Consider the following 27,388-nt stretch of genomic DNA (forward strand, 5'->3'; position numbering starts at 1 on the left):
GCCCAAATCCATGGAACGGTTTTGGGCATGAAAATTTGTATGCGGTCGGTCATAAAGGACTTCCAGCTAACTTTTGATCTACTGGACTGATTTTTATGATTTTGGAGTATATTTATATTTAAAGGACGCTGATTTCAAATATGTAACTTTTTTTTTTTATTAATATTGCATTTAAAGTTATAAGAATTGTGTAAAAACTGTATTTTCTCGTCATTTATCTTCGCTACTAAAATCATAAATCTGCCTTCCGTGTCTAAATCCTGATAGAGTTTTTCCCACTTAACCCTGTCCGAAATTATCATTGCTACACCTCTTTTCTTTTTATCCTTCATGGATGCATGTAGGATAATTGGAAACTTATTACCTCCCCATGTGGGTTTCTCATTTTGTCTCCAGTGTGTCTCCTGGACTAAGCAGATATCAATCTTTTATTTTATCATTTGGTTGCGTATCATAGATCTTTTATGCATAGTATTTAGGCCCTGAGCATTTATAGACAAAAACTTAACCAAAAATTTACCATAATTAATCTATACCTTCCGAATGTAGCTCCAGTTTCCCAATTAAAGAAAATATTAAACAAAGCGGACTTGGTTAAAACAGGGATATATATAGTGGTGGGCGACTTCAATTGCATACTAGATCCACAAAAAGATAAAAAATTGTTGAAAGGGAGCTCATTGAATAAATCATTAGTTAAAAACGCTAGCTCTTTGACCAACATTAAAAATAATTATGATTTATTTGACGTTTGGCGCCTCCAAAATCCGGATTTAAGAGATTATACTCACCTATCGAGAGGTTATTACACATACTCAAGAATTGATATGATTTGGGGCAATATGAATCTAGTGGATAACTTGACTAAGATATTGTGGAAAACAAAGTGATCACAGAGGATGAAGTGATTAGGGCTATATCTAAAACCCAGAAGTTAAAAACACCAGGTCCAGATGGTTTCTCTAATTTGTTTTTCCATACTTATAAATCTATTTTGAGCTCACATCTAGCACTAGCGTTTAATAATGCGGTGAAAATAGGAAGCTTCCCGGAAGAGATGACAAGAGCAAACATGCTTCCCATCTTGAAACAAGGAAAAGATCCAGCTGCAGTGTCCAGCTACCGTCCCATCTCTCTAATCAACTCAGATGTAAAAATATTCTCATCCATCTTGGCAGACCGCCTTAAAAGTATTATTAAAACGCTTATTTATACCAAATAGGCTTTATACCAGATAGATGGGTGGGCTCCAATTCAAGAAGAATTATAAGCATTATAGACAACGCTAACAAGAAACATATTCCTCTTATGACCCAAGCAGTCGACGCAGAAAAAGCCTTCGATAGGCTAAACTGGAAGTTTTTAGAACTAACCCTAGAAGCCTATGGAATAGACGGCTGGATGATGAGAGGAATTATGGCCCTATATAAAAATCCTTCTACTAGAATAGTAGGCCCAAATGTATGTTCAGATTGGGTATCAGTAAATAATGGAGTGAGACAAGGGTGTCCGCTCTCACCTCTATTATATATCCTCTCAATAGAACCCTTAGCGGAAAATATTAGAAACAACGCAGATATAAAGGGATATAAAATAGGCGAAAAAGAATTAAAAATTAGTCTTTATGCGGACGACATCCTTCTGACAATCACTGAGCCAATTAGATCCCTAAAGCATTTGATGGAGGAAGTTAGACGGTATAGCCAACTAGCAAATTATAAACTTAACAATGAAAAAACAGTTGTGATGAGTATTGAATTAGACAAAAAGTCAAGAGAGGAAATTAGTAATCTCTATGCATTTACATGGGCACCTCAGAAGTTTGACTGCTTAGGAATAACCATTACGAAAAATATAGAGAGAATGATGGAAGAAAATTTTTTAAGTTTGTTAAAAAGTACAAACTTACTACTCAAAGATTGGAGAAATGCGCAGATTACCTGGTGGGGCCGTATTAATGTCATCAACTCCTATATCATCCCTAAGTGGAACTATTTATTTCAAATGATTCCACTCAGGGTTCCAGATAGTTGGTTGACAATATTACAGAATAATCTAGAGAACTTTATTAATAAGGGTAAGAAAAATAGAATAAATAGGAAAATCTTATCATTAAAAACCAAGGACGGTGGCAAAACGTGATTACACATATGTATAGGTCCCAGATGGTGACGGCTAGGGAAGAAAGTTGGTTTTGTATGGAAATGGAAGATTTGGGTCTAAAAAGTTCCGAGGGCATATTATGGAATACAAAACCTTTAGGGAAAATTGAGATAGATATTAAAAATAATATTATATGGGCTCAAATGGTGCCAGTCTGGGAGGAAATCAAAATGAAAATGGGTCTAAAATATGCAATTTTGGATACAGCAAACCTGAGGACAATAGAAGTTAATATGAGGGACATCTCTCTAGATAGCTGGCGAACCCAGGGAATATATAAAGTCTCGCAGATATTAGGTGCAGTTAATATATTGCCTTTTGATATTATTTTACAGAAATTTCATCTGTCCCAGCGAGAAGTATTTACGTACCTGAGACTTAAATATTTCCTGCAGAAACACCTTGGCAAAGAACTTGGAAAAGCGTCTACGATGATAAAAAATATTTTTTCAAATCAGACTGTACCAAAAGTCCTAGCTAAAGCAATAGAAGCTATAAGAAACATTAATAAAGTGGTTAGCTTCCCTCAGAAAACTAAATGGGAAAATGATCTGAAATGCCCTTTAGATCAGGATGAGTGGTGTAAAGCTATAAATATTACCCGTCGACAGGTCCAATGTTTAAATCTATTAGAATCTTACTATAAGGTCATCTATAGATGGTATCTAGTCCCTAGTAAGCTGTCCCAGATGTACCCTGGGGTATCTTCTAAATGCTGGAGATGTGATAAAAGAAGTAGGCTCATTTATCCATATCTGGTGGAGTTGTTCAAAAATTCAGAGCTCTATAAAGAGAATGCTAAGATTCATAAAAGATATAACCGGAATAGAGTTAGAAATGAAACCCGAGAGAGTCTTGCTACATATGCACTGGCCAAAGATGGTCTATAGTATCAGATGTTTTATTATTCACTGTTTTATTGCATTCAAAATTGTCTTGGCACGGAATTGGAAATCAAACCTAACGGTCAATTGGGATATGATTAAGGACCAAATCCGTCTTCAGACAATGATGGAGAGAGATCTGAGCATCCCATATTTGAATGCCCCCAAAAGAAGAGATCTATGGCATAGGTGGTTTAACAAAATTGAAAATTGGCTATAAATCCTATTGGGACACTTACCTGAGCTCAGAAATAATTAGAGCCATGAGTTAAAGACATATCCTCTCTCAATGCCTGACCCGGCAGATAACATTGTATTGTGTTTGTATTCTGTATTTTGTATTATGTAAATGTGTTAAATATGTTAAAACAGTATTGGACTTACGTATTCCTAGTGTTAAATGTATGTGTGTAAGAAATTAAATAAAAGAATTTATACTAAAAAACAAAACAAAAAAAAAATATTTTCTGCCTGTGATAATTAAGTTAGTCTATTGTGTTGAGATAATTGTATCACAGGCAGAGGGGAGGATTTCTGCTGGGTGTGGTTTACTTTATTGTATGTGTTGTAATGTTTTTATTGGTTGTTCTGAAAACCCTGTAGGCGGTCCTGTACGTGCAAGACCTCCATAAAAGAAGGCCCTTTGGTGCTAATTAAACACAGTTCTTCTTGACCCTCAACACGTAGTCTTGCCTCGTGATTGGAGGGGACAGCTATACTCACACTGGGGATTGCTATGCTCTGCATACTTCCCTGAGCATTAATCACTTAGCTCTTTTAAGAGCTTGTTCCCGATATGCTTTCCTGGAGGAGAGGTCTTCCCCACACGGTCATGGAGGACAGAAGCTGATTCAGGGTGGACAGAAGACGTCATGACTCCGTTAAGCTATGGCGGTTGTGGAGTCTGCGGTGGTTGTGGTGTCTGGTGCGGTGCTTGTGGTCCTCGGCGCAGGCTAGGAAGCGTCCATCAACGGAAGGTACTCGTTTGGAGTACGGGGAGTTCAGTTACACTTACTAATATATTTATACATAAGAACAAGGATGAACAGAAAAAAAGTGTGTGTGTGTGTGTATAAAATTATTTATTTTTACTTCATTTTTGGTGTGTTTTAATATAAATTTTATATCAAAATAAACTTGGAATAAGATAAAAAAAAAAAAGTGTTTGTGTGTCTGTCCTAGTCCAGTAGAGATAGATAGATAGATAGATAGATAGATATATCTATATCTATATATATATATATATATATAGATATATATATAGATATATATAGATATATATATAGATATATATATATCTATGTAAAAAATAGATAAAATTCATATCTTGTAATACCTTTTTTTATATATATTACACAGAGACAATGTGTGTATGTAATTTGTCAGAGAAATACAGATACAAGGTCTGTCCGTAATGTATCCAGCCATGTAATATGCAATATAGACATTTATTGAACAAGATAAAAAGAAACATAGGACAATGACAACGCAGTCCCCTAGTAAGCACATTATCATTCAATCAGCTCTATCTAGCTCATGGACTGACTGAAATCTGTTCCCCTTCAAATGTGATTTTAGTTTTGGGAAAAACCAAAAGTCATAATGCCCCAGATTCTCAACCATCTTTGAAGCGTTTGTGACACTTTTATTTGCACTGCATTCATTGCATTGCCCCCAAAAGCCTTATGAATCATCCAAATAGTTTTGGCGGAGGAATGTTCATGCAAAAATGTTTATGCAGATTTGTTGCTCTACTCAGTAATTTTGAATTTGACAGACAACACAGTACACATGCTCACTCAACAGTGTTTAACTTCCCCACTGACTAGTAGAGTGAGGTCATCATTGTTCACACACGCACTTTCCAGTCCACTCTCCTTTGCTGCCAGGTTACATAGATTTTGCGCAAACCGTTCTCCCTATCGTAAAAATGGCTGGACTTTTTCCGGACAGACTGTGTGTGTCTGTAGATTAAGCAGTGAGATTTCAGGGGCATAATCGATACTATAAAACTGTTCCATTAGGCTAAGGTTATTTTGGATATCAAAGTATCTTATGTGTTTTTGTACTGTAAGCGTGATACCCAAATTAGCCCTACAATCTTGTAATCCAATGTAGTAAGATATTCATCTACAAAAATTGATCAATTTACTATATAAGGATAGATCTGATTGAATGTTAAATCTCGGGTTTCATCTTTTAAATTAGTTTTTTGTTTGCATGTTTTGTGATATGAGAAAAATAAAACAAACGCCAATTGTCATTTTGCAAAAAATATAGGCTAAAATCGAAATATGCATTGTAACTGAGTGGTACAAAGATACGATGGTCGTTGTAAATTTGTGTAGAACAAGCAACAAGCAAAATAGGTCATCATAAATGCCCGACTAGACGTTTTAGTCACTGTGAGCCTCTAAGATAGGAGTATCCAAATAGCTAAGTCGGACTACTAGTGGAGTTGTAAGTAGTAAGAGTAAGTTATTGGGGCAACAGTCGGCACCGATTTGCAACAGCTCATGTCATATTGGTGTTAGCAAGCAAGAATCTTGGGTCCCACGTGTCCTGCAGAGGTAAACTATCCAATGAGGCCTGTGTCCGTCTTAGAGTAGCCAACAGCAGTGGGTCTGAGAGATGTTCCCTTTCAGTTAACACCAAAACAGTGCAACGAGTGGCATCCCAACAATCTGCAGATATTGTTATTGTGTGGTGTTTTCCCTCTAAGTGCCACCACTAGTGCAACTTTTATTGATGATACGGAGAAAAGGTCAATCCCATTGCTTGAGCTTGTGGCTGAAGCTATGGCAGGCCGCAGCAAATGAAACATATATATTTTTGAAGGTTTTAAGCTATTTAGGTAATGGCATTTTTTGAGCCGAAGGAAGTAATGTTGTAATTCACTGGAGGCCTTGACGTATCTTAATTACTATAAGAAATATTCTTTTATTTTTTATATATAAATTTGGTAGGGGAAGTACCATTTTATTGTGCTCATACTAGAATAGATTTGGTATGGTGTCACATTTGTAGGGAAGAACATTTTACCATGGCAAATAATTGGACCTTGATCGGCACTTTAAATGTAAGTTGGTTATATAGATTAGGAATTGACCGATTCTCTGTACCTGCTTTATCCCGAAAGTCCACCGATAATAGATATAGGTCCTTAAAAAGTGATATTGATTGATCCCGAAATAAAGATGTGGCAGCATTAGTACAATGGGGAAATAGCACTTTGGTATGCCCATATTGGACATTATTCTGAATGGGACTTTTTTGTTTTGTGATTTATTTTTTCCTTCTTTTAGTACGGAAAACTGCCATATCCAACTTTGTGCCCTAGTGATGACACAGAAATTGTGCTAAGCGGGGTACAGCATGACCGTATGGAGCTGCGAATCGGTCTCGGAGTATATCTAAATTTTGGGGGGGAAGGGGCAGTTCCCGGTCTTATGACTGGATATGCATTTCCTTTTGGTTTTTGTTTTATGTATTGGCTGATGCCGAGCAGAAAATGAGAGAATTTTGATTAAATATTACATTGCCCTCTGTAAATGTACATGTTTTAAATCCTCCCCAAAAATGGTCACTGATTTTCAACCACTTAAAGAGCTTATGGATATTTTTTGTTTATTACAAGAAACGTACTGGCGACAGAAAGATAGGTTGGGATGGTGGGGCAAGATGTTTCCTGCGAGTATACATGCTTCAAACAATACTAAGAAGTCTGGGCTGTATTGGCAAATGATAGCCACTAAAGCCCGTTTGATTTAGTTCACCAGGTCTTCGATCCAGTGAGCAGATTTATGATTTTGATATGCACAATTAATTTTGGATAGATTTACACTGTTAATTCTGATCCCACCAACATTGCACATGTGATACACTAGAAATAGTGAACCAAATTTAGTCTTGGTGTTGCATTGTTGCAGGAATTTTAGACATTAATTTGGGCAAAAAATTATCAGATGGAATTATTGATAAAAGAATTGTTAAACAGGCTTTAAGATGTTAAAGGGACACCATAGTCACCAAAACTAAACCTTAATGTAGTTGTTCTGGCGTGTACAATCTGTCCCTGCAGGCATTTTAATGAAAACACTGCTTTTATGGAGATTACATTACTGCCTAGAAACACCTCTAGTGGCAGTCACTCAGAAGGCCACTAGAGGTACTTCCTGGGTCAGTGCTGCACAATGTGCTGAATGTTCCAAATAGAGATGCATTTATTCAGTGCATCTATATGAGGAGATGCTGATACCTGTTATCAAATTAGAGCAATATTTTTTATAAATGGGACATTCCTAAGGTTTCCCTATTGCAAAGATATAAACAAAATATCCCTATAATCAGAAAATTCATGCAATCTTGAAATTGGTTAAACAGACCCCCTGTCCGGATGGTTTCAACAATATTTTCTATAAGACCTTTACAAATCAAATTGCTGCTCAATTGATGTTGACATTTAGTAGCATAGTTCAGTTCTGAGGAGATGATTAGAGCAAATGTCCTGCCAAATTTAAAGTATCACTATAGGGTCATGAACACCAACCTGTATTCCTGACCCTATAGTGAAAACCCACCATTTAGGTGGCTTGCTCCCACCCCCCTCAGAATGGCTAAAACTCACCATATTTTCATCTCGCCACAGGTCTGCCAGTGCTGGCCCTGCCCCTTTGGTGACATCATCAAAATTGCCTATTTTTAGCCAATGCAATGCTTTCCCATGGAGAAAACATTGGATTGGCTAAAATTGGCAAGGGGCAGGGCAAAATGCCATTTTGGCCAATAAGCATCTTCTCATAGAGATGCTTTGAATCAATGCATCTCTATGAGGAAAATTCAGCGTCCCCATACAGAACGTGGGGACGCTGAACGGCAGGGCTGCTTACATCTGAGGAGTGGCCACTTGGAGGTGTCCTTAGGGGCAATGTAAACACTAGAAAAAGTGTAGAGTAGGTTAGCGCTAATAATATACAAAGGAGGCAGCAACCTTACAGAGGGTCACCCTCTAACCCTCTGGGATAAGGATGTACAGGAAAAAAGGGGAGAAAAGGCTGCGCCAAGAGATACAATAAAATAAGTCCCAATAAAAATATAAAAATGATATATATAAATATATATAAAAGTCAATATAAAAAGGAGGATAAATGTCTATGTTGCGCTGGTGTTCTCTCTTCTTATGATGCTTTGGATCCTCCCGTGATATGTAAAATATAAAAGGGAAAAGGACCAATGGTGCAGATTGTGGGGTACGTGGAAAATGAAGAATAAAGATGTAATAAACTCACATTTGTATGAGCTATAACCAGCTCAGGTGGAATGGGCGTTCTGCAGTATAATCCCTGCTAGTAGGATATCAGGAAATTCTGATCCACTGGTGCTGTCCAATTCTCAGGAGAAGGGAGAAAAATATATAACAGATAGTGCTCTCTGAAGATAAGATGTGGTATATACAAAACAAAATAAATATACTCACAGTATACAGTGCAGATGACACTGCACTTGAGATGGCGTGGGTGGTATAATCCCCACCTTAGGATATATAAAATGCCAGGAAAGGATAATATAAAATTGGAGTGATAAAAATATATATAATAAAAATATGAATGGCACAGAGATAAAGCCAAACGTAATTTATTATTAAAAGTATACAATAAAATCCATTAACGCGTTTCACCTCAAGGGTTTTATCAAAATGGAATAACATGTTATTCCATTTTGATAAAACCCTTGAGGTGAAACGCGTTAATGGATTTTATTGTATACTTTTAATAATAAATTACGTTTGGCTTTATCTCTGTGCCATTCATATTTTTATTATATATATTTTTATCACTCCAATTTTATATTATCCTTTCCTGGCATTTTATATATCCTAAGGTGGGGATTATACCACCCACGCCATATCTCAAGTGCAGTGTCATCTGCACTGTATACTGTGAGTATATTTATTTTGTTTTGTATATACCACATCTTATCTTCAGAGAGCACTATCTGTTATATATTTTTCTCCCTTCTCCTGAGAATTGGACAGCACCAGTGGATCAGAATTTCCTGATATCCTACTAGCAGGGATTATACTGCAGAACGCCCATTCCACCTGAGCTGGTTATAGCTCATACAAATGTGAGTTTATTACATCTTTATTCTTCATTTTCCACGTACCCCACAATCTGCACCATTGGTCCTTTTCCCTTTTATATTTTACATATCACGGGAGGATCCAAAGCATCATAAGAAGAGAGAACACCAGTGCAACATAGACATTTATCCTCCTTTTTATATTGGCAATGTAAACACTGGCTTTTCTCTAAAAAGGCTATGTTTACATGAAAAGGCTTAAAGGGAGCTATTATACTCACCAGAACAACTACATTAAGCTGTAGTTGTTCTGGTGACCATAGTGTCCCTTTAAAGCAGGGCAAATGTTCTACTGAAGTAACAAGCTATATACCCATCTCCCTAATTAATGTAGTCCAGGGCTCAACAAATCCCAGGTGACAATGGCGGCCAGAAATTTTGTACTGGCGTCTGGGTGTTAGTCTCCATACTCTCTCAGCTGGCCGGCCGCCTCCATTCTCCTGGCTAACACCAATAAATGAAAGTGTACTTTTATGCATATGTGTGGTGACTCTCTCTAGGGTGGCTTTGTATTGTACAAACACATATGCTTGAGTCTTATGCTACTAGCCAGGCTTTAAATGTTACTTACCACTGCAAGAAATTGCATACTTGCCAGGGCTAAATAATCACTCAACTGGTGGTGAGTGGAAATTTTGAGTACTGATTTGATATATACATAATTATTTTATTACTTTTTAGACCTCCTCACCTGATTCTTCAAATGAAAATTCCCCCGTCAGCCCTCCAGATGAGCAGGGTCAAGGGGATACGGCACCTCAACTTGAAGATGAGGAGCCTGCTTTCCCTCACACTGACTTGGCCAAGTTGGATGATATGATCAACAGGTAAAAAATATGCATTTATAAACATTATGTAGATTTTACAGTTTTTACCATTCTATTGTAACTGCTTCATAGAATCTTATTGTGTTCCACCTCACTCTGTGATATTTTTGTTTAAATCTGGGATGATGTCTAACTTTGGCTTCTCAGATGTTAGCGAAGTCTTGTGGCTGAGCATACTGAATGCATCGATTCTTTTCAATTATTTTATGCTAGTCTTTCTGTGTCTGTATTTATTTGAATCATTAACACACTATCACCCTTTATTTGTATGTGATCTAAAGATGTACCCTAGTTCAAAGCATAACATTTCCACAGTTACCGAGCTTGTACCAAATGTATTTATTTTACTTTGTACTGTGTCAGTTCTCCTCTACTTATGTGCACAGTAATTCTGTGCGGTTTGCATCACATGACAATTTCATTGATCTAGTCTGAGACTTATAGAAATGTCAAGATATGTTTTTGAATATCTCAAAGGGAATTTCTCATATTGGAGGTGATGGCATTTTAGCAAAAAATCTTACCCTTTTAAAAAAAAAATTTCATTCTTTTTCTAGACCTCGATGGGTTGTTCCAGTTTTGCCGAAAGGTGAATTAGAAGTTCTTCTAGAAGCTGCTATTGATCTTAGTAAAAAAGGTAAAGCTTGTACTTTGCTCATTGAAGCTACGTAATTTTAGTTTATTTACCAAATGTATTCCTAATTCTATAGTTTTAATAACCCTATTTTGCTGTGTGTTGTCATCCCCCATCACCACCCCACCATGAGTTAAAGGAAAATAACATTTACTATAGGTGTCCTGTAAAAATTACCTGACTCGTTTACAGCTCCAGGACTTCTCTGCAGTAGCTGTCCGCCATGTTTATTGCCGTTTTCCACAATCTCCTCCAATCCAAAGACTTGGGAGGCTTTGTTGGTTCTTTAATCAAGCCCAAATCCGCTGACCATTGGTTAGGCCCGAAAGAGGCAATGAGTCCCCTTGCCCAATTGCTGGCCACAAATGTCCCTTTACTATTTGGAGCCCCACTGTGGGGCCAAGGGGGGAAACACCATGTCGGAGGAATGAAGAGAAGAGGGGTGTATGTACAACATGCTAGCAACTGGACAGCAATGGCATTGCAAGCTGGGCATGAGGAAGTATAAACAGCTATCACCCTGTGGCTGCTTGTTGTAATGACTGGGTGACTTTCAATCTTTGAGACACTCAGTCATTGGCGGCTTTCTATTCTTTTTCTAACTAAATGACCAGACATTTTTTTTTTTTAAAGGATTCTTCTTTTCAAAGCTATACATGAGGAAAAGTAGGGACTTATGTATAATCTATAGTTTACAAAGTTGACAATGGCCTTCTAGCTTGACAAACGCACCACACTTTCTCAACTTCTGTCAAACACCTTCCAGTGTTGTGTTCTTTCCAGGAGCAACTCCTTGTGGACCCTCTGTGTTGACTCTTGCACGATCACAAGGGTCAACACAGATCCACTGGAAACCTGGATGTACAGCCCAAGGTGTAGGGCAGAAAATGGAATTTCCATCTTAGAAATTCAAAGATGGATGCACTGTGAAAGAAGACCTGACTGGACTAGCACAATGTTGGAGAAGGTAAGTTGCACATGTCCTGCGGTCACAAATGGTTGTGGTGCAGTTGGGGGGGCTGCAGGGAGTGGGCTGGGTTCCAGTCGCTAAGATAGTGAACGTGCCGTTTAAAATGTTTTTACTTTTATTAGAATTTGTTTTAGTGGTAATATTTCTTTCTTTCATCCTTTTTCATGTAGGCCTTGATGTGAAAAGTGAAGCTTGCCAACGATTCTTTCGGGATGGGCTAACAATATCCTTTACAAAAATTCTCACTGATGAGGCAGTGAGTGGCTGGAAGTTTGAGATTCATGTAAGTAGCATGGTTGGTGATAGTAGGTTGGCAACCTAAACTTTTTAAGTATTTTAAACTATTTCAAACTTTTTTTTTCTTTTTGAAATAAATTGCACTGGAATGTCTGTAATATTCCACTCAGTCAACATGTTTCATAAAGATATTATGTTTAATACATAAACACATACATTGATCAGCCATGAGATTAAAGACACCGGCATTATATTGTGTAGGTCCCCTTTTTGAGCTACCAAAACAGCTCTGATGTGTCAAGGCATGGACTCCACAAGACCTCTGAACATGTCCTATGGTATGCAGGTGATGTATATGTTTATGGTAGAATGTTCCTTTAAGATTCACATGTACACTGATCAGCAACAACATTAAAAACACTGACGGGTGAAGTTAATAACATTGCTTAAGTTTTTTTGCCTGTTTTTTTCTTATGTGTGATTGGCCCAAATGGTGCATTAGTGAGGCTTGGGCTGTCATTGCTCTGATGCCGGTTCACTGGTTGTCCTTCTTGTACCACTTTTGGTAGGTACTAACCACTGTATGCCAGGAACATCCCACAAGCCTTGCTGTTTGGGGATGCTCTGACCCAGTTATCAATATTTTGCCCTTGTCAAAGGCATTTTATATATTTTCTCTTGACCATTTTTGCTGCTTCCATCACATGAAATGCAAGAACTGACTGCTCACTTGCTACCTAATATATCCCATCCTTGAACGATATAACCAGTGTTATTTTATTCACCTGTCTGGTTTTATTCTTATGGCCGAACAGTGTACATCTGAATCTTAAAGGAGCATTCTGCCATAAACCCATAGAAAACTTACTGTTATACATCACCTGCATGATGTTGTACGTTGAGAAGTCCTCTAAAATAATGATTACACAACTATTCCAGAGTTCCCAGGTTGATATATTTATTTTAAATGTTATTGGTTAAACTACTTAATGTGAAACACTACTAGCATTCAAAGTCATCATGCAGTTCATGATTGATTTATAGTAAGCATAATATAAAAAAATAAATAGAAATTTAAATTAAAGTTTTTCTTTTAAGCTATTTTATAAATTACATAACTATTAAAGAATTGGGGAGCGCAAATAACAATCACAGATAAATATCATCCTTTGGTCACCCCATGATACTTTTACAGCTCTTCTTAAACTGAAGTCTGATAAACCTTAATGTTCTAGCTATCGCAGTGTGACCAAAGGCTGACATTTATCTGATTATTTGCGCTCCCCAATTCTTTATGTAAAGCTGTTTTTTGTGCGAAATCTGATGATTCATTTGCACTGGGGATAGCTGCAAAATTTTATCAAGCGCACCTCACGTTTTATTTTATAAATTGTCACCTTTTCATAATTACCATCTGAATTTGCCAGTAGGAAAAAGCCTACAAGTGTTTGCCTGCTTAACACCCCTGAACTGTGCTTTGTAAGTCATTGTGGTGGGATGTGCAGTCTCTCTTGTAGCCCTCTCCATAACAGTCAGCAAGTATCTTTTTTTTTTTTTCTTTTTTTTTTCTTCTGCTATTACTTGGGTGTCTCTTGCAGTACTAATGCTAAACTAGTAGGGGTATAAATGTATATTTCTGCGACTTCAGAGATTTGTTTATGACTTACATTATTTATTTAATTTTTTATTGCATCCATCCCTTAGAGATGTATTATTAACAACACCCACCGCCTTGTGGAACTGTGTGTGGCCAAGCTTTCCCAGGACTGGTTTCCTCTTCTTGAACTTCTTGCTATGGCCTTAAATCCTCATTGTAAATTTCATATCTACAATGGTACACGTCCGTCGGAGACTGTTCCTGCGGGGGTGCAGCTGGCGGAAGATGAACTTTTTGCTCGTCCTCCTGATCCACGTTCACCAAAGGTGAGGCTTCTCCTAAATTTCTGGAGTATGAAGTACCAGCTCATATAGTTCTTGCCTAAAACAGATAAAACTGGTTTTATATCATTATTATTTTGATTTATTTCAAATTTTGTTTGCTGCGTGCTTTACCATTGATTGGACAGTACATTTGGTAATATTTGAGTTATTACATGTGTTTGGAGCTATCATTTGAACTTGTGCGATGTTTCTTTTAAACATCAATGAGCGTGGCAAAAATTATATTCCTAATCTTCATGATGGCTGCGTGCTTAAAGCCTTTTAAAATAAGAAAGGTTGATAGTTCACTCTTCTGTTTTTAAAATAAAGTACACCTTGTTCTCCCCATATACACCAGATTATTAATGTTGTATTTGTTTCATGGGATTTTACAACCTTTTTATATAGTTGCGCTACCTTTTTAATGATTTACCATCATCAAGGAATTTTTTTTTATATTAAGGAAGTATGACATAAACTTAATGTTTTATATTCATTTGAGAGACATGTATTTTTTTTTTTTTTTATTTGGCATTATTGCAATAACTGTCCACTTCTCTGGTGCAATAATATAAAAACAATATCTACTAGCATAGCAAGAACTAGAGATAGATGTTTTAGAAATAGCATGTGTCTGTCATAGTTTGTTTTGCAGTGTGCTCCCTCTCTGTTGATTGTTGGAAATGCAGGTATGAAGCTTAATGACTAATGCCATGTCAAGATTGTCGAATACTTTTAACCCCTTAAGGACCAAACTTCTGGAATAAAAGGGTATTATGAAGGGGTTAAAAAGATGCCCCCTTCTCTAGGTGTAGACCCTTCAGACGTGTAGTCTACAGGAACAGTATTTGACGTCCCCCTTTAGATTCTGGACACCCTTAAACATAGGCCTGTGTTGTGTCCTGTCTTCTATGGCTTCAATGGCTTACTATAGTGCCAGAAATACAAAGCAGTATTCCTGGCACTATCGCTCCCTCTGCCTCGCCCATCCCTTGTGAGTTGTGGTCTGGAATTCAGCGCCAGGAGGCAGTTCCTCTCGATAACCTGGTCAGTCTCTGCACCATGTTTGTCCCGGCCTTTGATCCGCCAGCTTGAAGCTGCCTGGAGGATGTCTCTGGCGGAGTTTGGGGTTGCAGGCCTAGGTGTTTGTAGAACGCCTTGGGATCCTCTGCCGAAGTCTGGGTATGGGATGTGTCTCCAACGGTCACCTCAAGGGACCCTTCCATTCCTCATCGATATTTCATTGAACAGTCTAAGTTTCCTGGCCACTGGTGCCAATTTTCGTTTTCCCACCAGCACTGGGAACGGAATGTCTCCATATATGGCCACTTTACAGCCCTCAAAGACTATAGTCCCTTGTGTTCTAGAAAAGCTCATTATGGCGTTTGACTGTCACATCGCGTGTCACTGCTATGATGTCCCTGTTGGCTCCCTCTGGTGCTGCTGCGGACTCTGAACACCGAGGTGATCTGTGGTGGGGTAGACCCTCCCCTGATTCCCATTGTGTTGATAAGGCTCTGTGTGAATTGTAGCAGCCTCTTGTTTCCAATCGCCTCAGGAATCCCCCTGTGGCGTATGCTCCTGTTCCAGTGCCGTGTTTCCAGCACTGTCACTGTTCGGTTTAGCCTCTGTACTTGCATTTGTGTCTTGGCTTCCTGTAGTTGGGTTTCCCAGGCAACCTCATTCACCTCCATAGCTCGCACTTCGTTGTGGACTTTCCACACCTCTGCCTGGACCACCTAAAGGTCCTCTTTCCATACTCTTGAGGTCCAGCAGGAGTTTCTTTATATCTCTCTTCGTGGAGGGAGCAGAATTCCGATTCTGATGAGTTGGTTTGCGGCCGAGGCACGGGCCTTTCAAAGGAGAGCCGGATATCTTGAAAGCGAGGGGTCTCTGGGCGCTGAGTCTTTTTGTTCTTGCGCCCCATTGTATCCTCTGGTGGGGGGTGAAGTTTCTGTCGGGTAAGTCTCGTTTTTTTTGTTTTCAGCCAAAGTTGCACTTGTGTTTTTAATGTATTTTAGGGGAGTGGGAAGTTCATCTAACTGGTTGGAACACTATATTGTTAGGGACGCATGTTTGCATCCTAATGCTATAGTGTTCTTTTAAATAGTTTAATAATTATTTGACACCCACTGTCCTCTGTCTACAGCAATACACTTAGCAGATGTTTACATGACTCTAACGTGTCCAAAGTTGCTATGCTTGTGAGGAAGTATGAACTTCTCCTTTAGCATGACATTGCAGACCGGCAGGACCATGGGTATCTGACAGAGCCAGCTAAGTGTCAGGCCATTCATACATTATTTGACCACTTCCTGGACAGCACCAGTGGTCTCCTGCCATAAATTATCACATTGCACTGTGGTGGTTTTACTATTTAGAGTATCCTTTCAATTATCTGGAAAACACGTGTTCTGGTATTGTTTAATCACATGTTTAGTGTATGTGGCTTTATATATTTGTATTCCTGTACCTTTTCTACTTTCCAGGGTTGGTTAGTAGACCTCATAAACAAGTTTGGCACATTAAACGGGTTCCAGATACTGCATGATCGCTTTATGAATGGCTCAGCATTGAATGTCCAAATCATTGCAGCACTCATAAAGTAAGTTAAAATGTTAATTTTACAGTTTCTTTCCACATTGTTTTGTATGAAATGTATATAGATATTAATCTGTGTGCTTGTTGATGCACAAGAAGGATTTCCTAGTTTTAGATTCCTTTGATACTAAATCACCACCCACTGCTCTGTAAAGCCGCTATTCTGACCAGAGTTTTATATTTTATATTGCCTGCTGTAAATACAAGGAGGCAAAACAAATAACATTATGATGCACAGAGATTTCCACAAGAGGAAAGAAGGATAGTGTTGAAGTTCCGGTTTTCATGTCTGAACTTGAAATATTTTGGAACTTTGGGCCAGTGGTAAAACTTAGCATTATGGACTGACTGTGTGGGTAATGTATTAAAAATGTAATGAAGTGTAGTCGAAATATAGGTCATTGCAAATAAAAAGGTTAGTTCGAATGAAATCAGGGACTGGTGGTGGTTGATGATGAAGGAATATGGATATCAGTCAACCTGTGAACCTGTAATGCTTAAAGGGGCACGAGTCACCAAAGCAATGTTGGCAGTTTTTTGATGTGTATAAATCATGTCCCTGCAGTTCTACTCCATTATCTGCCATTTAGGAGTTACATCAGTTTGTTTATGCAGACCTAGTCACTTCTCCCTGAATGTGACTTCAACCTTCCTAAACACTTCCTGTAATCTAATGCTTACACTTCCTTTGTTGCAAATTCCGTTTAATTTAAAATTTCTTATCTCCTGCTCTATTAATAGTAGACCCTGCAGGAGCCTCCTGGATATAATTAAAGTTCAATTTACAGAGCAGGAGATAAAAACTGTTAAAGTAAGTTACATCTGATTGAAAATGAAACCATTTTGTGTTCATGCGGGTTATGTCGGCCACAGTCAGGGGAGGTGTGGCTAGGACTGTATAAACAGAAACAAAAATAGCAGAGAATTGTCCAGTGAAACTTCAGAGGCATGATCTAAACACAGAAACTGCTTCATTAAGCTAAAGTTTGGTGACTTTAAATATGTGTGGATATATAGATCAACAAATAGTTGTACGGTTTGCAGAAATATCATTAAATGTTTAAGCCTTGATAAGTAATAGATTCCCTTGTTTTAGATTTTTGTGCGTTTAATTTTAATTCGGTGGATTTACAGCACTGGTTGCTAAAATGTGTTTTCACTTTTTGTATTTTAGGCCATTTGGACAATGCTATGATTTTTTAACACTTCACACAGTCAAGAAATACTTTCTTCCAATTATAGAAATGGTTCCTCAGTTTCTAGAAAATTTAACTGACGATGAGCTGAAAAAAGAAGCAAAGAATGAAGCCAAAAATGATGCTCTATCTATGATAATTAAATCTCTTAAAAATCTAGCTTCCCGTGTACCAGGACAAGAAGAAACTGTCAAAAACTTAGAAATATTTAGACTTAAAATGATACTTAGGTAAGTTATTAATTTAGAATGGTTATGGATTTTTTTCAAAAAAAAAAAAAATTATGATTTTATTTATCCAAAATAATAAAATAATACAGATCAAAACGTACTTTGTTAATTGTAATTACACAAAGAAAGCTTTTCCTTTTTTTTAAAAAAATGTTTTTTGTTTTTGCACACGATAGGTAATGCAAGTTAATACAACTTGAAGGCTTGCGCAGAAGCCAATATATAAGTGAACTCAGACAGAAATAACAATATCAGCAAGTACGACAAGCCACTTGATGAATTCCACATCACTTGCCCCCCATCGAGGATTTTCATTTTTCTATAGTTACATTATTTAAATGCCTTGCTGTTGCTTATGAGAGGTATAGCGATGTCAGCTCAATAATAAAGCTTGTGCAGTAGTATACAATGTTATATAACATCCTCCAGAGCTCAGGGTAGAACAGTGACCCGAAAGGTAACCCACCTCTGGAATTCTAGACTACCTGCCTCTCGTCAGCGACGTTGTATTGCTAATCAGGCCTTGTACCCCGAACAGGAGCCTTAATTGTACCCATATAGGAGTGAGCTTTAGGCATCCCCATCTCTCCATCAGGACACATATGCCTGTGCTAGGAAGGAAAACAATGTCCATGAGAACTGAGACAATATTAATAAGAAAAAGGTATAATATAAGAAGACACCCTCATGTAACAAGAAGAAAAACATGAAGGAAAGAGAAAAGGAGGATTGGAGAAAAGGAGAAATAAGAAAGGAGGGGGGGGGGGGGGAGGCGAACGAGCCAAGGAACTCCCGACCACCGTCGATCCGGCTGTATCGGATATTGGTAGAAATCATAATTCTATCCCATCAAGCATCCCTAGAGCCCAGGACACTATTGTCCCACGGTTCCCAAACCCTCTGGAAAGCCGCTATGGTTCCTCTCATCCTGGCAGTGAGATCTTTCATGATCCTGCTGTCCCTTATCCTAGAGATCACCCCCCCGAACTCCGGTCCCCCAGGTGTTAACCACGCCGCTGCTACAGCTCTACGTGCACTCAAGGTTATCGTCCGCACTAATTTCTGCTCCCTTCTCGTCCATCCCTCTATAGTTCTATTTAAAAGATAGATCCATGGGTCTAAGGGGAGGGGTTTGCCGAATGTCTGCCTCAGTAGGTCTTCAACAGCCTTCCAAAAACCTCAGATTTTCGGGCATTCCCACCACATGTGGAGATACGTGCCCCGGAAACCACAGCTCCTCCAACAGTCGTCGGAATCTAATTTGTGCATTTTGTGCAAAGTTATCGGGGTAGTATACCATCTGAGCATGGTTTTCCATGCCTGTTCTTGTTGTGTGACACATATAGAAGCGCTCTTGGTTGCTTCCCAGGTTTCCTGCCATTCGATGCCTTCTAGTTCCTCCCCGAGGTCCAGCTCCCATCTATCAATGTACGTCAATTTACCCCATTCCTTAGTCTCCGTGCTAAGATGAGCATACAGGAGGGTGATCATCCCTTTGGGGGCAGATTCATCTCTACATAGTCTCTCGTAGACAAAGAAAGCTTTTCTTTCTTTCTTTCTTTGCTGTGGTCTATTATTGTCAAATTAAATATTTTGCTTTCATTTTTTAAAGTTACTTTAGACTATTTTATAAATATTTTCATTACCTATTTGAGTAAAACAATGGCCACAAATTTGAAGCTATGAAAGATGTACCATATTACTTTCGCATAAGGACTAGCTGCATTTTAGTCAATGGGTAGTTAACTGCCATGATGCATTTTTCATTAAAGGACCACTATAGTCACCCAGACCACTTCAGCTCAATGAAGTGGTCTGGGTGCCAGGTCCCCCAGGTTTTAACCCTTCAGATGTAAACATAGCAATTTCAGAGAAACTGCTATGTTTACATTGCAGGATTAATCCAGCCTCTAGTGGCTGTCTTCCTGACAGCCGTTAGAGGCGCTTCCCCCAATGCGCAAATCGCATTGAGCATGCAGAACTTCCATAGGAAAGCATTGAGAAATGCTTTCCTATAGGCATTTTGAATGCGCATTCGGCTCCACTTGGGAGCTGACGTCTAAGGGGGAAGAGAGGTCACCGGCGCTGGGTGGAGGTAAGTGGCTGAAGGGGTTTTAACCCCTTCAGCCTAGCGGGAGGGGGGGCCCATAGGGTGGGGGGGACCTAAGGACTATATAGTGCCAGGAAAACAAGTTTGTTTTCCTGACACTATAGTGATCCTTTAACCCCTTAAGACCGCAGCCAAATGTACAAGTTGTGATCCAAAAAAAACGTAAACAAAACCTGGCATTTGCGCTACATGTCTGTCCAACCGTAATTCACCTCTTTCATATTAAATGCACCCACACTTATTATATATCATTTTATTCAGGGGAAACAGGGCTTTCGTTTAACATCAAATATTTAGGTATGGAACATAATTTAATATGAAAAAAATATTACAAAAATGAGAGAAAATAAGATTTTTTTTAATTTTTTTTAGTTCTACGTGACATTCTAACTGTGAATGTCATAATACTGTTTGCTTTTACTGCAATAAAATACACATATTTGTATTCAGCGATGTCTCATGTGTAAAACAGTACCCCCTATGTACAGGTTTTATGGTGTTTTGGGAAGTTACAGGGTCAAATATAGCATGTTACATATTTCAGTTTTTTCACATTTAATTCGCCAGATTGGTTACGTTGCCTTTGAGACCATATGGTAGCCCAGAAATAAGAATTACCCCCATGATGGCATACCATTTGCAAAAGTAGACAACCCAAGGTATTGCAAATGGAGTATGTCCAGTCTTTTTTAGTAGCCACTTGGTCACAAACACTGGCCAAAGTTAGTGTTAATATTTGAAAATGCAAAAAACTAATTTGAACGCAAATTTTGGCCAGTGTTTGTGACTAAGTGGCTACTAAAAAAAAAAAACCATACCCTATTTGCAATACCCTGGGTTGTCTACTATTGCAAAGGGTATGCCATCGTGGAGATAATTTTCATTCCTGGGCTACCATACGGTCTCAAAGGCAACCTGGCGAATTTTAATGTGAAAAAAACTGAAACGCAAACCTTATATTTGACTCTGTAACTTTTGAAAACACCATAAAACCTGTACATGAGGGGTACTGTTATACTCAGGAGACTTGGCTGAACACAAATATTAGTGTTTCAAAACAGTAAAACGTATCACAACAATTATATCGTCAGTGTAAGTGCCATTTGTGTGTAAAAAATGTCACTGTCACTGACGATATCGTCGTTGTAATATATTTTACTGTTTTGAAACACTAATATTTGTGTTCAGCGAAGTCTTCCGAGTAAAACAGTACCCCCCATGTACAGGTTTTATGGTGTCTTGGAAAGTTATAGGGTTAAATATAGTGCTAGCAAATTAAATTCCCTATAGTTTCAGCATGGGTTGTCAGGCAGGTCCCGCTAATTGTAATTAATAAAATTACCTAATTATGTAAAATTATTACATAAATATATGCGTAGAATTATTATATATATATATATATATATATATATATATATATATATATATATATATTTTTATTTATATATATAGGTATATATTTAGTGATATATACGTATATACTTATGTATATAGATATATATATTATTTCGTTCTACATGTATTTTGATATCAATATATATATTAATTTTAAAATACAGTTAGAACGAAATTTCGCATGTTTATATATTTTTTTATCTATTTATTTTGTATTTTTAATTTTTACGTATTTATATATTTATTTTTTATTATATATAAATATATATATAATAAAAATTATATATATTTAATCAATATCATTGTACGTGTATTTTGATATTAATATATATATATATATATAATTATGTATATATTAATATTAAAATACATGTAGACAGTGTATGTATATTTATGTGTATATATAATAAATATATATAATAAATATATATATATGATCTAAGTATATATAATCTTATTTTTACACTGTTTTAACGGATTTTATTTGAATTTCAGACAGCAGGGGGAGTACCTGTCATTACAGGCACTCCCCCTGCTGGCATTGACATGGACGGCTATGTCGTCCATGTGATCGCGGGGTCCTCGCAAGGACCTCGCGATCACATGGCCCTGGGGGGCCGAAGAGGATGGAGGGGGACTCCCTGGGCTCCCAGGTAAGTCCCCCATACCGCGATCGCCGGCGTGGGATCGCCGGCGACCGGGTAAGTACATAAGACCGCAGGACATTCTATGCCGCCCTGCGGATTTTAGAGCCATCTAAATAAGGACGGCATAGTACGTCCTGCGGTCTTAAGGGGTTAATTGTGTTAATTTGTTTTCAGGCTTTAACAGATATAATCATTGAAAAATATTTACACTTCCTTTCCAACTTTCATCACAGGACTGTAACAATTCTACATTAAAGTGATTATTTATTTATTTTTTTTCCCCACTCCTTTCTACGATTTTTCTTTCTGTCATTTGTTCGATTATTTCTTTTAACACAAATAAATACACTACATGTTAATGGTACACTTGTGTTGCAGGTTGTTACAAATTTCTTCCTTTAATGGAAAAATGAATGCACTTAATGAAGTTAACAAAGTAATATCCAGTGTGTCATACTATACGCACAGACATGGAAATCCAGAGGAGGAGGAGTGGCTAACTGCAGAACGAATGGCAGTAAGTAAAATGCTTACGTGTTGCCCACAAGATACCATGGACCTAATTTGCTTTGGTTGTGTTATCACACCGTTTACCCTCATCTATCTGCACTCCCTCAACACCAACAGGTACCGTTTAGGCCTTAGGATAGGCTGTACAAAATTATCATGTGGCCTTCCAGGAACAAGGTATTGCACTGTAAGTAACTCCTGGTGATATTTGTAATATGTATTTAATACCCTACGGGGCATAAACAGAGTTTGGGATTGTAAAAATGGTTCCTGGAAGTTCACATGTTGCAGTAAAATTCATATGTTGCTAAAAAAAAAAAATACTTGGTGCGATAGAAAAGGATCTTTTAAGAACCACTGTTGTAGTATGTTGACTGAAATATTTTAAAGTGCTTTCCTTGCTCTGAGTATTTGAATCTTTTTTTCATTTATTTATTTTTATTTATTTTTTTAATTAGGAATGGATCCAGCAGAACAATATACTATCAATTGTTTTACGAGATAGTCTTCATCAGCCTCAATATGTAGAGAAATTAGAGAAGATTCTTCGATTTGTTATCAAGGAAAAAGCCCTAACTTTGCAGGATTTGGACAACATTTGGGCAGCACAGGTAGTTTGACTTGTTACTTTTCAGTATAATGTCTCTTCATAAGATGTACCTTTGAATCCATTGACAGTACTGTTCTAATTCTCTCTAGGGATTAAGCTGTTAATGAGCAGTTAAGTGTTGAATTGTTCTGCGCTATCTCCGCTTCAGTCCGAGGCTTATCTCAGGAAGCCATGGACTGGGCTTACTGTTCAGCTTAGAGTGTCAGTTAATGCTCTGAGCTTATCCGTAGCTCCCCATTCTTAAAACGGCTTGAGTAACATACATATTTTTACTCAAGACGTTTTGTGACGGGTAGGCTAAGCACATCAGCTGACACACTCAGCCTATCAGCAGGTTCTTTATTCGAGCTTCTGACATCAGTGGAAATAGCTGGGCAGAGCAACCCGGGTGACTGTGTCAACACTTTGGTATTTAACTGTTAACGATTTATCCCCTTGAGGTAAGCCAATGCAAGGGACCTCTCACCATGACAACTTTACTCCAATTAAGCTGTTCTAGTGCTGATGTGTTCCTTTAAAGTAAAACGTTAAATACTTGTTGTAATGTAACTAATTTAGTTGGAAGAACGAATTCCATTTCACTGCAATATCTTATCTCTGCTGCTTTGGTTTCAGGCAGGAAAACATGAAGCTATTGTGAAAAATGTCCATGATCTCCTGGCCAAGCTTGCGTGGGATTTTTCTCCTGAACAACTTGACCACCTTTTTGATTGTTTCAAGGTAAATTATTTTAGTGGGAAGTTTTTCTTTTTCTAAACAGGGGTGAAGAATGCAGGTCTTAAACATGCAAACACTCTTTAATACCTGTCAATTGTAAATTACTGTGTATTTGTGTGTCATTGAGATCAATTATTTATATCGATCTCGATATAACGCACAAATACACAGTAATTTACAATTTGCAGGTGTTGTGTTCTTCCTGCCTTTTGTTTTAAAGCTGTTGTATACAGCAGACATAAACGCCAAGGAATCAATGTTTAAAAATTAATAATTAGGCAAAAAGGGGGTTCTTTGTTGAACTTATTTGCATATGCCCACCCAGAATCCCTTGCAGTAGTAACAGTGCGGCAAATGTGAGACTTCTGTGGGAAAAAAGCAAGTCTTATGGCTTGACTGGTGTGTGCAGATTTATGTACGTATTGAATTTGTTATATATATCGGCTCCGCAAAGTGTACCTAATATCTGTAGACTTTAACTGATCTCATACACGGTTTTCCAGTACTTTAGTCATTAAATGTGATTGAATCAATGAATATGTAACGGAACAAGTAACAGAAATTGGTCAACATTTTAAGATGTATAGGGCAAAAGAAATGAAAACGAGCATAATGTGTTAGAATGTAAGCATTCAATTATAAGGCGATCAATCCAACTGGAAGGATGGCCAAACACACAATGTTTGAGATTAAACAATATATATTTGTGTAAGTGTCTATGGGAAACCATAAGATGGCTGAAATAACTACTGAGAGAATGCCTTTCAAGTGCAATGAATACTGTCAGATACATGTCCCGTAAAGTAGCCCTTTTAGTTTTCATACCGCTTTAAATTGCATAAATACACCAAAATGAAACCGTTATTCTATTCATTATACCCACTGAGAGAATCGGATTACCACTCTTAGCCAATGAGGGATATTCTGTGCAATGAAATATGCACTGAATTGACATTCGCCAGCCCGAAGCTGCAGTTCTTGGCTGGCTGGCTGACATCCCAATGATGTTACAGGAGGTGGAGTTACACTTACAACAGCAGAAAGGTTAGATGCTTTATGTGCAGCATTTCCTGGCAAAATGCTGCACATACCACAGGAACCATGACCACTTCAAATTATTGAAATGGAATAACCCTTGGAGAGTTACTCTGACAGTAGTCCTAAAATAAATGGCAGTAAACATTAATGTTGGGTTTCACCATCCAATTTGCCAAGGACAATTCTATTTTATAATGCAATGTGTTACATTTTTATCTTCCCCACTTATTTATGTCTGTGCTTAATAATGTTTTTGTAGTGGAAACATTTTTTTTTTATTTAATTTTTTAAATTTCCAGGCAAGTTGGACAAATGCAAGTAAAAAGCAACGAGAAAAACTGTTAGAGTTAATACGACGCCTTGCAGAAGATGACAAAGATGGTGTGATGGCGCATAAGGTTTTAAACCTTTTATGGAATTTGGCACACAGTGATGATGTTCCTGTCGATATTATGGACCAGGCCTTGAGTGCCCATATAAAAATTTTGGATTACAGTTGTTCGCAGGTTGGTAAAGTAGGTTCACTTTTTTATCTTTGTAGTGTTCTGCGCTATGTTGATTGTTTTATTTGAAGTTGCATGGAACAGTATTTTCTAAACAGACACATAATTAACATAATGCAAATAGACTCTTAAGAGCATTGCATTTCATATCTCTGTTTGAGTATGACATCTATTGCATTGAAAATGCTCAACCATTAAACATCAAATGGATGCACCATATTTTTACAGTTTAAATTAGTGCATGATTATTCTTAAATATATAGCTATGCTGGTATAATTCTGTAATTTAAAAAAAAAAAAAGTATAAAGATTAAACTTTTTTTGGATGAAATGTCTAAGGGGAAGTGACACTTGTATAATAACTTTAGAAGTAACAATTGATACATTATAAAGCTTCCCCTGCTGAGTAAAGTAAGATAACACACTGATGTATTCTTCTCAGTTCCGCATCTGATTCCAAAAAGTGCACCATTTTTAGCAAACAAGGCTTACAGAAACCCTCATAATAAATCGGGATGTGCCAAGATTTTGAAACCATTTTGGGATCTGATGATGTACTTGGTGGGATAATTCAGTAACTATGTTCCACACTTTGGAAAATAGATTCTTTACTCAGAGGAGAGAGCTGTATAATGTATAGTTTTATAGAAAGTAAGTGTTAATTCCTCTTTAATGCAGACCCATAACGTTGGGAACAAAGGGCTCACTATAACTTTTCCATTGAAGGATCGAGACACTCAGAAGATTCAGTGGATAGATCGCTTTATAGAAGAGCTGCGTACAAATGAAAAGTGGGTTATCCCCGCACTTAAACAAATTAGAGAAATCTGTAGTTTGTTTGGCGAAGCACCTCAAAATTTAAGGTATGCTTTTTTTTTTTTTTGTTTCCTAATGCAATAAATGCTAGGAGAGATGTTTCATTTAGTAATCCATAATGCAGATAGTGCTATTATTTCCTGAACAGATATAGGTTGGTGATATTAAGATTTTGAGCAACATGCATATTTTGTAAGACTGTTTTCTTCAACATGTTATTTCATGTGTTGTGTTGTAATTAATGGGGACACTTTGAGCACCTTAACAACTTGATCGTAATTAGGTTATTTTGTGAGGAGATCCCTAGGCGCTGGCTTACCTTAAAGATTAAACTTCCAACGTGCTGTTTAAACCCAGATGTTGAATCCAGAGTCTGATTGCTCTACCCACGAACATCCCCTACAGTCCGAGCCTTAAATCAGCCTGTCAGTAGCTCACCATTCACAAAACAGCTTGAGAAAAAGGATGTATGTTTATAAACCATATTGCGAGTGGGAAGCTACCCATAAGCTGCGCTCTCAGCCCATCAGCCGCACCCCTGTTCAAGGCTTACTGATTCAAGCCTTGGACTGCGTCCGATATTTTTATTTATTTTATTTTTTATATAGGCAGAGCGATCCTTGGCCAGATTCAACACTTTGGGTTTAAGCTCTTTAACATCTTGAGATAAGCAAGAAACCTCATCTCACCATATCTAAATTCCAATGAAATCACGCCCTGCGCATTAGAAGTTCACTTTCTGTAGTTATAGACTCAATTTATACATTGTGCAAATATATAAATGCAAATACATTTACAAATACATCCATTCCTATATATATTTGCCAGCAAATAAATTAGCAGAATTTATAGAGTATATTTTTATTCTCAATAAAGTAACATCAAACCATATTGGTCCTTACCTGTGCACTTTAATATACTTGTATCCCTGATAATTTGTACAGTATACATAAACTATATATGCGTATATTTAATAGGCTTTATTAGAGCAAAAATGTTATCACAGTTGGGACTTTGTGTAGCATTAGCATGGTTCAAGCATCATTGCCTAACGATGTGTAGAATCGCTTTGCATTACATCCTCTTTTTATAACCTTTTGTTTGAAACTAAATATGCTGTATAATGTTTGCACACTAGTGTTAAATAGACTCACAGCAAATAAGTTTTGTTGCCATTTGTCACAGACTACTGACATGTTGGCAACAATCCAACTATGTTAATAATGGTGTGTGTAGGTC

The 27,388-nt window shown here is 37.5% G+C and overlaps 1 protein-coding gene across 8 annotated transcripts in view; it reads left to right on the forward strand.

The window, feature by feature from the left end:
* The window catches only part of USP9X (ubiquitin specific peptidase 9 X-linked), a 119,719-nt gene that overhangs the window by 53,705 nt on the left and 38,626 nt on the right, over positions 1-27,388 (forward strand). For 3 of the 8 annotated variants that reach the window (XM_063450119.1, XM_063450118.1, XM_063450121.1), the window contains exons 3-13: positions 9,870-10,015; positions 10,573-10,652; positions 11,790-11,902; positions 13,561-13,779; positions 16,266-16,381; positions 17,552-17,803; positions 22,334-22,472; positions 22,924-23,076; positions 23,691-23,795; positions 25,130-25,345; positions 26,012-26,196. In XM_063450119.1, the coding sequence (XP_063306189.1) occupies positions 9,870-10,015; positions 10,573-10,652; positions 11,790-11,902; positions 13,561-13,779; positions 16,266-16,381; positions 17,552-17,803; positions 22,334-22,472; positions 22,924-23,076; positions 23,691-23,795; positions 25,130-25,345; positions 26,012-26,196 (1,724 nt within the window). The remainder of the gene's footprint in view (positions 1-9,869; positions 10,016-10,572; positions 10,653-11,789; positions 11,903-13,560; positions 13,780-16,265; positions 16,382-17,551; positions 17,804-22,333; positions 22,473-22,923; positions 23,077-23,690; positions 23,796-25,129; positions 25,346-26,011; positions 26,197-27,388) is intronic. The other 5 variants (XM_063450122.1, XM_063450124.1, XM_063450123.1 and 2 more) reach the window with 3 other exon arrangements.

Source organism: Pelobates fuscus, chromosome 1 (genome assembly GCF_036172605.1).
Source record: "Pelobates fuscus isolate aPelFus1 chromosome 1, aPelFus1.pri, whole genome shotgun sequence".
Lineage (NCBI taxonomy): Eukaryota > Metazoa > Chordata > Amphibia > Anura > Pelobatidae > Pelobates > Pelobates fuscus.